Source organism: Ranitomeya variabilis, chromosome 6, assembly GCF_051348905.1.
Source record: "Ranitomeya variabilis isolate aRanVar5 chromosome 6, aRanVar5.hap1, whole genome shotgun sequence".
Lineage (NCBI taxonomy): Eukaryota > Metazoa > Chordata > Amphibia > Anura > Dendrobatidae > Ranitomeya > Ranitomeya variabilis.
The window spans coordinates 415,579,276-415,596,123 of record NC_135237.1 but is presented as its reverse complement, the minus strand read 5'-3'; the positions used below and the strand labels follow the sequence as shown (position 1 = coordinate 415,596,123).

At 40.2% G+C, this 16,848-nt stretch overlaps 1 protein-coding gene across 1 annotated transcript in view; it reads right to left on the bottom strand.

Annotated features, from left to right (window-relative positions):
- The window catches only part of MYOM1 (myomesin 1), a 181,635-nt gene that overhangs the window by 9,859 nt on the left and 154,928 nt on the right, over positions 1 to 16,848 (bottom strand). Inside the window, exon 39 of the mRNA XM_077270304.1 lies at positions 8,575 to 8,604. Within this exon, the coding sequence (XP_077126419.1) occupies positions 8,575 to 8,604 (30 nt within the window). The remainder of the gene's footprint in view (positions 1 to 8,574; positions 8,605 to 16,848) is intronic.

The window sequence follows — 16,848 nt, the reverse complement described above, 5'->3', positions numbered from 1 at the left end:
TATTTAAACCCACATCTCTGTGCGACATTTTGGCTCTGAATGAGCCTTTCTCAAGCAGTGAGTATTACTTCATATTGCATATATATAGACATTCCCATCATCCCCTAATCACAGCCAATTAAAGTGCTATTTTATAACATATATATTACAAATCATTACAATTTGCATAAAGTGCTCAAGTGCCACTAGTGTCCGGTGTTCATATATCTGTAATTAAACCACTTCATTCAGTTAACTACTGTCCATCTGGTTAGTTGTTTATGCTTACCCCTGGAGGGACATGCTGTTCATGGAGGATATCGGCGTTCTAAACTACTTACTGCGCATGTCTCAATGCTTGTGATTACGTCATACCCACATGTTAGATTCAAGGCCAATCAGACACCTGTATGCGGCATCTAAAATCGGGCGCATGCACAGTAGCGCCTATTATCGCCATTTTAGTTGTGGCATATCTCCCAGGGTGCTTATTATCGCCATTCTGGTTGTGGCATATCTCCCAGGGTGCTTATTATCGCCATTCTGGTTGTGGCATATCTCCCAGGGTGCTTATTATCGCCATTCTGGTTGTGGCATATCTCCCAGGGTGCACCATCAATAGCGATCCACGCGCACATCAATTGTATTATACGGCGCTTGCAAAATATAGTTACTTTGCTTTTTTGCTTTTTTTCTTTCAGCGCCTTTAACTCTATTAACCTCCTGGTATGACTAATTCGCACCATAGTGTAGTTCACAAAGCATAATAACCTTTCATTGCCACACGGACTTTTATTTCTATGCCTAATCCCGCCCTGACAAACCAGATATGGCCTTTATTCAGACCATCATCAAGATGTCAAACAGTGTCAAGAGGGTGCACCCAACCTTTCCAGGCAAAGTGCCCCAACTCCCGACCTCTGCACAGCGGTAGCACATCAGTCCCGGCTAATACCTAAACCGCAACTATATGAACAAACACATGGCTCTTTTACTTAGAAGTCGACCAGTACAAGAAAAAAGCAGTTAACCCTTTCAGGCAAAAAAGCCCCAACCCCTGGCCACTATAGAAAAAAAGTACCAACCAATATATACAGCAATTTAAATAGTAACCAATTGTAAAAAATACTAAAAAAGTGTTTTTAAACAATTTATTTATTGGCCTTCAATTTCTTCACATGTATGACTTAATATATTTTTCAATGTGTTTTATATAATTATTTCTCATTATTTTGCTATTTGGTTGAACTTAATTCACAATTAATTTTTTCAAAAATTTTTTTTTTAGAAAAAAGAATTTTTTTCTCCAGCTCCACATGTCACTTCAGATGAGGTCTTCAACAATATTCAACAGCAAAAACACCTGAACAAAACAAATATATAAAATTAGGAACATACTCAAAAATAATCAAGTACCCCCAAATATAAAATCACAGTAATAGACCAATACTTCCAAGTCATTCATTACAAAGTTTATGTTGAAGTACAGTATACTAAATAATTGCATGCATTTTAAAATCTACATTTAGGCCCTTAGGCCTGAGGGTGTTCAACTTATATATCCACATTAATTCTCTTTTCCTGAGGATCTGCTCCCTATCACCCCCCTCCTATCTACGGGCACCACATCTATTATCTTGAATTTTAAGTCTTTTTCGGAATGATTACTTTCAATAAAGTGTTTGGGTACAGGAAGATCAGTCCTCTTCTTCCTTATGTTATATCGGTGTTGGTTCATTCTAACCTTGAACTCACAAGTCGTTTCACCGACATACCACAGGTTGCATGGACATATCAGGAGATAAATAACATGGTCTGAACTGCATGTTAAATAATGTTTAATTTCATACACCTTTCCTGTTGTTGGGTGTTGAAATGTTGCACCCTTGATCATATGGGTGCAATTCACACAGTTTAGACACGGAAAGCATCCATTTTTTCTGGAACCTGTTAGAAACAATTGTTTGCTCGTCTTTCTTGGGCCAATATCAGATTTCACCAAATAATCCCTAATATTCTTATTCTTTTTATATGAATATAGCGGTGGCAATTCAAATTCTTTTATACCCGGCAAACACCTTCCCAACATCCCCCAAATTTTTTTTATGACATTAGCTACCTCCCTACTTTCTTCACCATACATAGTGACAAACGGAACCCTCCTCTGTTTTTCTTTGCGTTTACCTTTTAAATCTTTCTGTATAAGTTCTACCCTATTCTCTTGTAATACCTTATTTTTGGTTACTTCCAATAAACTTCTAGGGTACCCCCTATCCAGAAATTTTTTAACCATTAAATCCACCACTGTACCTATTTCTTCTTCTTTTTTAACTATACGCCTTACTCTGAGTAATTGGCTTAGTGGAATGGACATCACCATATAACGTGGATGTTGGCTATCAAATAGCAACAGATTATTTCTATCTGTGTTTTTTTACAAATAATGTAGTACTGAGTTCCCCCTCTTTTAGGCTGACAAGCACATCAAGAAATTGAATGTCTGTTCTAGACATAACCAACGTGAATTTGATCGTATCATCAATATTTGGGGGTACTTGATTATTTTTGAGTATGTTCCTAATTTTATATATTTGTTTTGTTCAGGTGTTTTTGCTGTTGAATATTGTTGAAGACCTCATCTGGAGTGACATGCGGAGCTGGATAAAAAAAATCTTTTTTGTAAAAAAAAAAAATTCAAAAAATTGTGAATTTAGTTCAACCAAATAGCAAAATAATGAGAAATAATTATATAAAACACATTGAAAACTACATTAAGTCATACATGTGAAGAGATTGAAGGCCAATAAATAAATTGTTTAAAAACACTTTTTTTAGTATTTTTTACAATTGGTTACTATTTAAATTGCTGTATATATTGGTTGGTACTTTTTTCTATAGTGGCCAGGGGTTGGGGCTTTTTTGCCTGAAAGGGTTAACTGCTTTTTTCTTGTACTGGTCGACTTCTAAGTAAAAGAGCCATGTGTTTGTTCATATAGTTGCGGTTTAGGTATTAGCCGGGACTGATGTGCTACCGCTGTGCAGAGGTCGGGAGTTGGGGCACTTTGCCTGGAAAGGTTGGGTGCACCCTCTTGACACTGTTTGACATCTTGATGATGGTCTGAATAAAGGCCATATCTGGTTTGTCAGGGCGGGATTAGGCATAGAAATAAAAGTCCGTGCGGCAATGAAAGGTTATTATGCTTTGTGAACTACACTATGGTGCGAATTAGTCATACCAGGAGGTTAATAGAGTTAAAGGCGCTGAAAGAAAAAAAGAAAAATAGCAAAGTAACTATATTTTGCAAGCGCCGTATAATACAATTGATGTGCGCGTGGATCGCTATTGATTGTGCACCCTGGGAGATATGCCACAACCAGAATGGCGATAATAAGCACCCTGGGAGATATGCCACAACCAGAATGGCGATAATAAGCACCCTGGGAGATATGCCACAACCAGAATGGCGATAATAAGCACCCTGGGAGATATGCCACAACCAGAATGGCGATAATAGGCGCTACTGCGCATGCGCCTGATTTTAGATGCCGCATACAGGCGTCTGATTGGCCTTGAATCTAACATGTGGGTATGACGTAATCACAAGCATTGAGACATGCGCAGTAAGTAGTTTAGAACGCCGATATCCTCCATGAACAGCATGTCCCTCCAGGGGTAAGCATAAACAACTAACCAGATGGACAGTAGTTAACTGAATGAAGTGGTTTAATTACAGATATATGAACACCGGACACTAGTGGCACTTGAGCACTTTATGCAAATTGTAATGATTTGTAATATATATGTTATAAAATAGCACTTTAATTGGCTGTGCTTAGGGGATGATGGGAATGTCTACATATATGCAATATGAAGTAATACTCACTGCTTGAGAAAGGCTCATTCAGAGCCGAAACGTTGCACAGAGATGTGGGTTTAAATAAATAAATCCTGCATATTATTTATAAGAAAATGGAGTGCTGCCTGCTTTTTTGAAGTGTATATATATATATATATATATATATATATATATATATATATATATATATATATATATATATATACATATACACTCACCGGCCACTTTATTAGGTACACCTGTCCAACTTCTTGTTAACACTTAATTTCTAATCAGCCAATCACATGGCGGCAACTCACTGCATTTAGGCATGTAGACATGGTCAAGACAATCTCCTGCAGTTCAAACCGAGCATCAGTATGGGGAAGAAAGGTGATTTGAGTGCCTTTGAACGTGGCATGGTTGTTGGTGCCAGAAGGGCTGGTCTGAGTATTTCAGAAACTGCTGATCTACTGGGATTTTCACGCACAACCATCTCTAGGGTTTACAGAGAATGGTCCGAAAAAGAAAAAAAATCCAGTGAGCGGCAGTTCTGTGGGCGGAAATGCCTTGTTGATGCCAGAGGTCAGAGGAGAATGGGCAGACTGGTTCGAGCTGATAGAAAGGCAACAGTGACTCAAATCGCCACCCGTTACAACCAAGGTAGGCCTAAGAGCATCTCTGAACGCACAGTGCGTCAAACTTTGAGGCAGATGGGCTACAGCAGCAGAAGACCACACCGGGTACCACTCCTTTCAGCTAAGAACAGGAAACTGAGGCTACAATTTGTACAAGCTCATCGAAATTGGACAGTAGAAGATTGGAAAAACGTTGCTTGGTCTGATGAGTCTCGATTTCTGCTGCGACATTCGGATGGTAGGGTCAGAATTTGGCGTAAACAACATGAAAGCATGGATCCATCCTGCCTTGTATGGAGCATCTTTGGGATGTGCAGCCGACAAATCTACGGCAACTGTGTGATGCCATCATGTCAATATGGACCAAAATCTCTGAGGAATGCTTCCAGCACCTTGTTGAATCTATGCCACGAAGAATTGAGGCAGTTCTTTAGGCAAAAGGGGGTCCAACCCGTTACTAGCATGGTGTACCTAATAAAGTGGCCGGTGAGTGTATATATATATATATATATATATATATATATATATATATATTTTATTATTTTTTTTTGCAAAGAAGCAAACAATCCGCACTGCTGCACTGCCAAATCAACCAACCCAGCTGCGGAGGTCACAAACGCTGCAGGCTCAGATGCCTGGACGTACAGGAGCTCAATCCAGAAAAAAACATCACCTAAAGTCCAAATGTAAAGAAAGAGTGTGATGGCACTCACCATCCTGTAAAATCCATAGTTTATTGAAACATTAAAAAATCTTCAAGAGGGGAGCAATGTGTGGGATGAAATTGTGGAGCGCCCCCAAGGGCTAGGGGTACTCGATACTGGGTCCTTCGGTTCTCAAGGGGGATGTCACGGTGGCTGACCCGGTCCGTGGCCCTCGGGAGGTCCGTTGTAATAAGGGGAAGGTCTTTAAAGGGGAAATGTTCATGACGCCACCTGTGGTATTCGGTCAAGGTGACCGACGCTGCTTTGAGGGGTCCGCTGGGGTGATGTTATGGCAACTAGATGTTATACCTTCCCACAGGTGAAGTATATCCCCAGGTCTTCCCAGTGTGTATATGGTGGATAGTGAGAGGCGCAGAGAAGAACGAGGACACAAGGTTGCAGTCTCTTTTCCTTTTTACTGAAGGCTTCAGCATCCACAGTCCAGAGCACAGATCACAGGGCAGGCAGAGTCCGGCCGGTTTGTAGGTAAATCCAGAGTCCCCTTATCCAGGTGGAAATCAGTAGCTTTCCTCTAGCGCCTGGGTGCTGTAGTACCTTATTGCTGAGCCTCTCATAAGGTCCTCACAACTGTTGTAGATGTTCTAGGTGTTATGTCTCTCTCTCTGTTCCCCAGATGGATAGGACAACCCGTATGACCGGTGGCCTGAGGCTATTTACAGGGACTCTAGCACGCCCCTAGCCTCCTGGGTATGGGGCGGATCAGTAACATGAAATTAGCTGTCCTGCCGGTCTCTGGAGCAAGGCATAAAGGACTGTTGCTCCCTCAGTGTTCCGGCTACCGGATCCTGCGCCTCAGAAGGAGGCAGCCTGTGCAGGGCAGAACTCCTTCTGGTTTCCACTCCTTTTCCTATGACTTCTTTCTCACTCTCTACAATACAGTTCTCTGCATTGCGCACGCGTGTACTACGGAGGAAACCAACTGCAATTCAAGAAACTATTGCGGCCAGCGGGAAAGGAAGGGGTGAATGAAACAAGAGAAAACACCGCCCATCGGACCGGACACAGGGCCCGCCAAATTCAGGTGACAGAGTCCCTTTAATGAGCCATATATGTATACCCTTGAAATTGTTCTAGAAAGTGAAGTATTTCTCCCAGAACATTATTGCAATTACGCATGTTTTGAAATACACATGTTTATTTCCTTTGTGTGTATTGGAACAGCACAAAAAAAACAGAGAAAAAAAGCAAATTGGACATAATTTTACACAAAACCCCTTAAGCGGGCTGGCAAAATTGTCAGCACCCTCAACTTAATATTTGGTTCCACACTGTGTGAAATAAATAACTGCAATCAATCACTTCCTATAACCATCAAGCTTCTTACGCCTCTCAACTGTAATTTTGCAAACTGCTCCTTGTCTCCCATATTTGAAGGGTGCCTTCTTCCAATAGCAGTTTTAACATCTCTCCACAGGTGTTCAATGAGATTTAGATCCTGACTCATTGCTGGCCACTTCAGAAATCTCAAGCTCTGTCTTTCCTTCCATTTCTAGGTACTGTATTAAGAATATTTGGGGTCATTGTTCTGCTGGAAGACCAATGGCCTAGGAATGCAAACCCAGCTTTCTGACACTGGGCACTACAGTGTGACTCAAAATCCTTTGGTAATGTTCAGATTTCATGATGTTTTGCATCCAGAGGCTGCAAAACAACTCCAAAACATATTTAAACCTTCACTATATTTGACTGTAGGGACTGTGCTCTTTTCACTCCCCTTGAGAAAGCGTAACAGCGAAATGCGTGTTGGGGCACTGGTGGTTGTATGTGGGGTCCCTTCACCTCAATATGGGCAAGCTCTATACTACCTTTATATTAGATATGGACTGATTAAGCTTTTTATTTTTTGTCTTCCAATATTATACTGCATGATATACATATAGGCGTACTGATTATTTTTGTCACTGTACTGCCTTAATAGTCTGTACCATGATTTACGGTATCATGCCTTACATGCAAATTCTTACGTGAATCATTGAAGTTCATTAATATTCCCTGCTTTGTCTGGTATAGACTGCCTTGCTACCTTTTACTTTTTGGAAACCCCCCTCCCACCTTTATCTACTTTGTTTTATCCCCCTTTAAATCCTCGTACATGTCCCATTTACTCTCTGATTCATGTATTTTTACATTTAATTCTTAATAAAAAATAAATATATTTTTTATGCTCTTTTGATTGGTGTTTTTCTGGGTACTTTGCACCCTGACTTTGGTTGAATATGTTAGTAGAACCCACCGGTTATTGATCTTTACATGATGGGAAAACCCCTATAACTATGTTAATATGTCTTTTGGATTTTTTATATGTTCTTTTCTTTGTAGGCTTCATGCCCTTTTCAGTAAAAAGTAGAAAGATGTGCTTTACCGAAAAGCTCTATCTTGTCTCTATCAACAAGACTCTTTCCCAGAAGGATTTTGGCTTACTCATGTACATTTTCACAAACTCCTCCTGGGTGTCCTGCCATAGCGTTTCATTTCATTCAAATGTCAACAGATAGTTCACACTGACACTGATACACCCTGAGCCTACAGGACAGCTTGAATTTCTTTGGAGCTTGATTGGGGCTGTTTATCCACCATCCAGATTATCCTGCTTTGCAACTTTTCAGAAATTTTTCTCTGCCTTCCACGTCCAGGGAGATTAGTTACAGTGCCATGGGTTGTAAACGTCTTGATTATGTTGCACACTGTGGACAAAGGAACATCAAGATCTCTGGAGATGGACTTGTAACCTTGAGATTGTTGATACTGTTCAATAATTTTGGTTCTCAAGTCCTCATACAGTTATTTTCTCCTCTTTCTGTTCTCCATGCTTATTGTGGCACACATAGCCACTCAATGCAAATATTAAGTCGAATTCTCCCCTTTTTATCTGATTTCAAGTGTGATTTTCATATTGCCCACACCTGTTGCTTGCCACAGGTGAGTTTGAACTAGCATCACATGCTTGAAACAAAGTTGTTTTTCCCACAATTGCGGAAATGTGCCTACAATTTTGTAGACTATTTTGGAGGTTTTGAGTGAAATTATGTCCAATTTTCCTTTTTTTCTCTTTGAATAATATAGAGTATATAATGGATAAACTGCATACATACATATATATCGTATACATAACTTTATGCAGTTCATTTACTGTTGGCTAACATATAGTTGCAGACATACTGTATATGTTATGTATTTATGTATACAGCATATATACCGTAGTAAATTCACTGCTTTTATATATTTATGCTTCTGACATAATTATATATGCATTTTATTCACTGCTGGAATATATTTGTGTATGAAGTTTATTCACTGCTGATATCTAGTTGAGTGTGGTTCGTTTCCCGGTGTTATAGATTTAAGCTAGAGAAAGACAGTAAAGTCAATTAGTGAAGAGATCCGTAAAACTCTTACCCTTGTCTGATTCCTTTTTGGTCTGTTGACCTAGTAAGATGGAAAAAAGATAGATATAAGCATGTACGGTATATATGAAACCCAGAGTTTATCAAGGGAAAACACAAGCAGAAGTCTAATACAACTCATACAGATTTGTGAAGGCAAGGAGGAAATATAATCATTGGTTGTCTTTTAAAGGTGAATTTTGACATACAGATTTGTTAAAGGAAACCAGTCAAAATATTTAGGGTTACCTAGATTCCTGATTAAATTGCTGAATAAGTAGTATGAGACAAGCGCAAACATGTTTCTGGAACCAAATCAATTTTCTGGTGCTGAGAAAATCAATTTAGAATTTTTATGCAAATGAAGCTACAAGTGCACTGAAGGAGGGACAATTCCTGGCTACTACATCAACCCTCCACATTATTCTTTGCTTACCACCGTTGTAATGGGCATTATTCTTTACCTACCACCATTTTCATGGGCTTGACTGATGTTTGTTTAGTGCCGCTATGTGACTATGATTAGCAGTCCAAAACAGATGTCAATCAGGTTTATTGGAATTGCAGTGGATGGAGAATACGGAGGAGTGTCAATGCACTTTCTGTGAATCAACCCACCTGCAGTAAACTTTAATCTTCCTTTACATAAGAAGTCAAAGTTGAGTTTCTCAGCAATAGATAATTAATTTGCCACCAGCAAGGTACTTTTCAACTTTTGTTAAACTGCATTACCCAACAATGTAATTAATCTGATGACCCTATAGCTTCTGGCAGATGTCACGCAATGCCTTGAGACTGTGGGTACTAAGCAGGTTCCTAGAACTGAGGTGCGCCCTAGTCGATCCCTGTCCCCCGGATTACTCCTGAAGGTGGAGACACCAAATTCACGTGCGTTGGAAAGACGGGCAGGGATAAATTAAAATATCAATCATACAAAATACACTCACCAAACAACATTGGCACACAAGGGAGTATAAAGAAGGAGAAACTTAATAGGAGAGGATGAGGATGTGCACGGCAACAAAACTCAAAGCAACAATCACATGAACAAATTTCCAAACACAACCCCAACCAGGAGCTAAACCTCCAACTTCAAACCCACAGTAAGAACTAACACTGGCAATTCCTAAGTGCCAGAGGGAAGCATATCAAGGAGAGGGGTGTGACCAACACTGAGCAGCTGAGACAATCCAGGTAAGAAATCTCCAGGAGCTTCAACTGAACATGTTAACCCCTTGCTCTGCCAGCAAGGAAAAAACCTGCACTGCTTAAAAAGATGATTAAGTACCTCTAACCAGTGCAGGAGACTCTGAAACCAAACATTGCTGTTTTCTGGCCACTCTCTGTCGCAGTATCCCCGTAACAACAGGTCTGTTTTTTACTTAATAAGACTTCTGCTTTACTGATGCTATGATGTAGACATAAATCTTCATTATGGACCAGTAAACACTTTATTGAAGCTATTGTTAAACTGAGCAAACAAAGTAGAAGAGCAGTGGAATGTGTCTTCCTCCCTTTGTGTTCAGCACCAATAGTGACTTAATGTTCATGTTACACATGTTACCTTTAGAAATATAATTTAGGGCATGAAGTAACATGTATTTTGTCACTATTGTAATCATTGTTCTACAAATTTTTCAAATAACTCTTTCATTTGTTGTCACAGGTGTCCTGTTATCTCATTTTTCTGTCTTATTGTTGCCTTCTGTATTCTGTGTTCCTAACTCAAGGTCTCCTACATCTATGTTTTCTCCAGTTTGTCTGAATTATTTATCTTGCTCAGGTAAGTATCTTATTAGACTGGTGAGACCTTGCCATGTATTGGTCTCACAATCACCTGTTCTATTTGCATTGTATTGATCCAGTACATCGGCGATAGCAATGAAAGTACTCCCCAGGATAAACCACTGCAAAGCCATACAGTTTCAAACACCTGCCGTTGGTTATAATGTGATAAAATCTTAAAATGGATGCACTAGCAATTTAAGAGTGTATGTAACAATGCATTTTTAAAGTGTCACTTCTTGTTATCCATTACACAAAATATAGAATATATTGTAGATATTATATTGTCCAAAATTCAGAGTTTTGCCCAAATTCTGGTCATTGGCTTTTGTGCAGGCCCCTACTGCTTTCCATATAGTTTTTCTGGTTTTAAGATTTTTTTCCTTTCTAATATTTGCAGATATGTATTCCAGTGCATATAAACTTAGAAATGTTGATCTCTCTATGGTCTTTTTTTTAAAAAAACTTAGATTTGCCACTTTGTTTTAAAACTGATGCACAGGTACAGATTTTTCACTGTAGCTATCTGGTTTTTTATCAATATCTGATTTTGTACAGATAACAGATGATCGAATCTATTGATTCACAGTGAAATGATTTGCAATAATGCAAAGTCTCCAATTGCCATGTAAAGATGTGGTTAGCGCTCTGAGATCTCATAGGACTGTATCCAACCAACTGCAAGCTCTTTTAGCAGGTTTTCCAAAATAATGCATGATATGGAAGAGTTAATATTTTAAGTTCTATATTTTGTGTAGCAATAACAAGTGTCGTAGTCTCAAATTAAGGTTATTAATTTCTTAAGGTCTAATGTTTGGTCTATTATTTTCCAGTCTCATAATGTTTTGGGACACTGTGTGTCATGGATAGTTAATTAAGATAATGACATAATAAAGTAAATATCTCTTAACATGTTGTCAGGAAGGGTGACACATAGAAATTTCCAATAGGAGCTACTTTTGTCTGTAAATGGCATCACAAAAACTACTCACAGAATAAACAGGATTGATTTGCTCACAGATCGAGTGTACATTCCTTTCTCCAAGAGCTTGTAATATTAAGGGCCCAATCTTTTAATTTGGCCTCACTGGTGATTCCGTAATCTGACTTTGGGTCAGAACAAACACAGCTAGAACAATGCCTATTTTGGGATCAGCAAAATGTTTAATGCTAGGAAAGAGAAGAAGCAATGGCTTCTTAACAATCTTTCCAAAAATTATCCTTTTTTTAGATCAGCAACAGGCTTGCTGTTTGCAAAATGAAGAAGCAATGGTACCCATGAGTACTAAGAGAACAATGTAATGTACACTACCGTTCAAAAGTTTAGGGTCACTTAAAAATTTCCTTATTTTTGAAAGAAAAGCACAGTTTTTTCCAATGAAGCTAACATTAAATTATTCAGAAATACACTCTATACATTGTTAATATGGTAAATGACTATTCTAGCTGCAAACATCTGGTTTGTAATGGAATATCTTCATAGAGGCCCATTTCCGACAACCATCACTCCAGTGTTCTTATGGAACTTTGTGTTTGCTAACTGTGAAAGAAGGCTAATGGATGGTTAGAATACCCTTGAAAACCCTTGTGCAAGTATGTTAGCACAGCTGAAAACAGTTTGGCTGATTAGAGAACCTATAAACCTGACCTTCCTTTGAGCTAGTTGAGAATCTGGAGCATTACATTTGTTGGTTCCATTAAACTTTCAAAATATCCAGAAAAAAAGAACTTTCATGTGATACTCGACAGTCTATTCTTGTTCTTAGAAATGAAGGCTATTCCATGCGAGAAATTGCCAAGAAACTGAAGATTTCCTACAACAGTGTGTACTACTCCCTTCAGAGGAGAGCACAAACAGGCTCTAACCAGAGTAGAAAGAGAAGTGGAAGGCCCCGCTGCACAACTGAGCAACAAGACAAGTACATTAGAGTCTGTAGTTTGAGAAATCAATGCCTCGCAGGTCCTCAACTGGCAGCTTCATTAAATAGTACACTCAAAATGCCAGTGTCAACGTCTATAGTGAGGTGTTTGGATCACACAGAAGAACATTTGTGAGGCGCAGAACAACTGAAAAGATGCTGGAGGAGTGTCTGACGCCATCTGTCAAGCATGGTGGAGGTAATGTGATGGTCTGGAGTTGCTTTGGTGCTGGTAAAGTGGGAGATTTGTACAAGGTTTTTACCTTTTTTTGAATAAGGAAGGCTATCACTCCATTTTGCAACGTCATGCCATACCCTGTGGACAGCGCTTGATAGGAGGCAATTTCATCCTACAACAGGACAATGACCCAAAGCACACCTCCAAATTATGCGAGAACTATTTAGGGAAGAAGCAGGCAGCTGGTACTCTATCTGTAATGGAGTGGCCAGCACAGTCACTAGATCTCAACCCCATTGAGCTGTTGCGGGAGCAGCTTGACCATATGGTATGCAGAAAGTGCCCATCAAGCCAAACCAACTTGTGGGAGGGGGTTCTGGAAGCATGGGGTGAAATTTATCCAGATTACCTCAGCAAACTAACTGCTAGAATGCCAAAGGTCTGCAATGCTGTAACTGCTGCAAAGGGAGCATTCTTTGACTAAAGCAAAGTTTGAAGGAGAAAATTATTATTTAAAAAAAAAAATCTTTTTTTTCGAACCTTGTCAATGTCTGGACTAGATTTTCAATTCATTTGGCAACTCATTTGATAAAAGTATGAGTTTTCATAGAAAACATAAAATTGTCTGGGTAACCCTAAATTTTTGAATGGTAGTGTAATAGACAAACCATTATTTCTTATATTTAGGGACTCTATAGCGACGGGGTCTGTTCCACAGGACTGGCGCATAGCAACTGTGGTACCAATATTCAAAAAGGGCTCTAAAAGTGGACCTGGAAACTATAGGCCAGTAAGTCTAACCTCTATTGTTGGTAAAATATTTGAAGGGTTTCTGAGGGATGTTATTCTGGATGATCTCAATGAGAATAACTGTTTAACTCCATATCAGCATGGGTTTATGAGGAATCGCTCCTGTCAAACCAATCTAATCAGTTTTTATGAAGAGGTAAGCTATAGACTGGACCAAGGTGAATCATTGGACGTGGTATATCTTAATTTTTCAAAAGTGTTTGTTACCGTGCCACACAAGAGGTTGGTACACAAAATAAGAATGCTGGGTCTGGGGGTAAATGTGTGTAAATGGGTAAGTAACTGGCTTAGTGATAGAAAGCAGAGGGTGTTTATAAATGGTATATTCTCTAACTGGGTCGCTGTCACCAGTGGGGTACTGCAGGAGTCGGTGTTGAGACCTATTCTCTTCAACATATTTATTAACGATCTGGTAGAAGGTTTACACAGTAAAATATTTGCAGATGATACAAAACTATGTAAAGCAGTCAATACAAGAGAAGATAGCATTCTGCTACAGATGGATCTGGATAAGTTGTAAACTTGGACCGAGAGGTGGTAGATGCGGTTTAACAATGATAACTGTAAGGTTATACATATGGGAAGAAGGAATCAATATCACCATTACACACTGAACGGGAAACCACTGGGTAAATCTGACATGGAGAAGGACTTGAGGATCCTAGTTAATGATAAACTTACCTGGAGCAACCAGTGCCAGGCAGCGTCTGCCAAGGCAAACAGGATCATGGGGTGCATTAAAAGAGGTCTGGACACACATGATGAGAGCATTATACTGCCTCTACAAATCTCTGGTTAGACCGCATATGGAGTACTGTGTACAGTTTTGGGCACCGGTGCTCGGGAAGGATATAATGGAACTAGAGCGAGTACAAAGGAGGGCAACAAAATTAATAAAGGGGAAGGGGGAACTACAATACCCAGAGAGATGAGCAAAATTATTATTATTTAGTCTAGAAAAAAGACCATTGGGGTGCGATCTAATAACCATGTATACTGTAAGTATATAAGGGGACAATACAAATATCTCTCTGAGGATCTATTTACACCAAGGAAGGTGACGGTCACAAGGGGGCATTCTCTGCATCTGGAGGAGAGAAGATTTTTCCACCAACATAGAAGAGGATTCTTTACTGTTAAGGCAGTGAGAATCTGGAATTCCTTGCCTGAGGAGGTGGTGATGGCGAACTCAGTCGAGGGGTTCAAGAGAGGCCTGGATGTCTTCCTCGAGCATAACAATATTGTATCTTATAGTTATTAGGTTCTTCAGAAGGACGTAGATCTGGGGATTTATTCTGACGGAATATAGGCTGAACTGGATGGACAAATGTCTTTTTTCGGCCTTGCTAACTATGTTACTATGGTTTTGTTCCAAACCTTGGATAAATTGTTCCATTCTTGTGAGCAGTTTCAGAATTATTTACCCTGTCCAGGGTAGGGTTCCCAACAGCAGTACTGTATTAGTGGCTGTTGTATACTGTACAATATGATGGGGCAGGCAAACAGATATCCAGCTGTGTAGGGCCAGCACTGGCAGCAGCAGCACAGTGTATATATAACATGACAGACAGGCAGGCAAAAGATGCCTGATGGGGTAAGGGGCATCAGCCCTGGTGGCAGCAGAACAGAGTAGAACACAATGGATTGGTAGGTAAATGCAAAAGCCTAATTAGTCATTGACATTACCTGTAGGTAAATGAAAACTGAGATTGATCTATGCCTGATTCATTTTGACAGACGTAACATTTTCAGATGTGCAGAGGACCTTTTTGACTGTTTGGGCATTACAAAGCCAGAAAAAATTATGACTGGATCTGGTTGTTCAGATAGCACGTCTCTGTTTGCTAAAGTGCAGGTTAGAATAGCATCAGATAAACCATCTGGTCCATCATGTCATATATACTGTAATCACTGGTGCTGCTTCAGCTAATTTTTAATAACTAGCGCTGGTACAGGAGGAGGAGTTTGGGCTATGTGGAGAGCAGAAAAAGTCAGTTCAGCAGACATTTTGCTAACGTTTCAATACACCAATTTTGACTCCCTTTCTGAAGCTGTAAAAAAAAATTGCCCCATTTTTCTTTTATAGCAAGGGTCTCAAACCATGGCTAACTGTTGCACACCTGTCCCTGGTCCAGGCTGCCCGGCGTGTGTCATAATTTCCCTAGGCCTTTTAAGACACTTTAGGGCACACAGTTGTGTATTCGGATTCAAACTGCTATTCAAGACACTAGTTTTGTGTACTCCACCTCCTGTGCACATCGTGCTTAACCTGCTTCTATTCTTGTATACTTCATGCCTGTGTGTGCCACTTCCATCCTGCAAGCTGCACTGATGCCCGGCGATCGTGTACCCACCTGGACCTGTGGCTTACAGGGTCCACTTTACAAGGTGAGCCTTGCATTATCTAATAGTCATCCCTTGGCTGGTGCTAAAAATATTCCTGTCATCCCACAAGCAAGCGATCCTCCTACAATTTTCCATGGTCGCCAGCATGACTGAGGACCATCTTGAATCACTTTCCACACTCCACTGTGTGTTAATGGTCATGATTAATGGTAGGCAAATCTGAACAGCAAAGTTCGAGGTCCGTACCGGACACCTAATGTCTGTGCGTGGAATGAATGAATATGGACTTCTCCCAGACGTCCGTGTTACTGTTCAAATTCAGCACCCCAAACAAAGCTTATTAAAAAGCTGCAGCGCAGCCAATCAACAAGCTTTTGCCGTGTGAGCACTTCCACCAATATCACAGTCATGTCAAATATTGGCATGGCTGTGAATGGCCGGCGGACTGTGTGAAAAAATAAATAGAAAAAAAATATAGACGTAAGGTCTCCTTTATTTTTGACAACAAGCTCAGGTAAAGCTTTTTCTGCAGCTGTGGGCTACAGAATTCAGCTGTCAGCTTTATCTTGGCTGGTTAACAAATATAGAGGGGTCCACACAATGTTTTTTAATTAAATAATTTTATAAAACCGGCATGGGTTGCTCCTATTTTTGATAACCGGCCAAGCTAAAGCAGACACCTGAGGGCCAATATTCTCAGGCTGTGAAAGCCCATAGATATTTGGCCCTCCCAATGCTTAAAACAGCAGCTTGTAACTGCCCCAGAAAAGGAGCATCCATTAGATGCGCCAATTCTGGCACTTTGTCCAGCTCTTCCAGTTGCCCTGGTGTGTTGGAAAGTTGGGTAATATTTTGGGGTTGATGTCAGCTTTGTAATGTCAGCTGACATCAAGCCCAGGGGTTAGTAATGGAGAGATATCTATCAGACACCCCCATTACTAACCTCATAATGCTGAGTCTCCCCCAGTGCCCTGTGCGATGAGCATGATAGCTGGTCTGTTGTCTGCTTCGCTGAATAGTATTAAGTCAGCAGTAGAGCGGTGTCACTATACCTAGTGTGCAGGACGACTAGCGCCTCCCCTTAGGTGACGTCACTGGTCTCTGTGGGGTATAGTGACACCGCTCTGCCCCTGAAACGAACATCATTGATGACCCTTCGTTTCAGGGAGAGGGAAGGTGCTACGGCAGTGAGCACAGACTCTACCCCCTTATGATGCTTTTATTGAGTATCCTAGTACTGGAGATACTC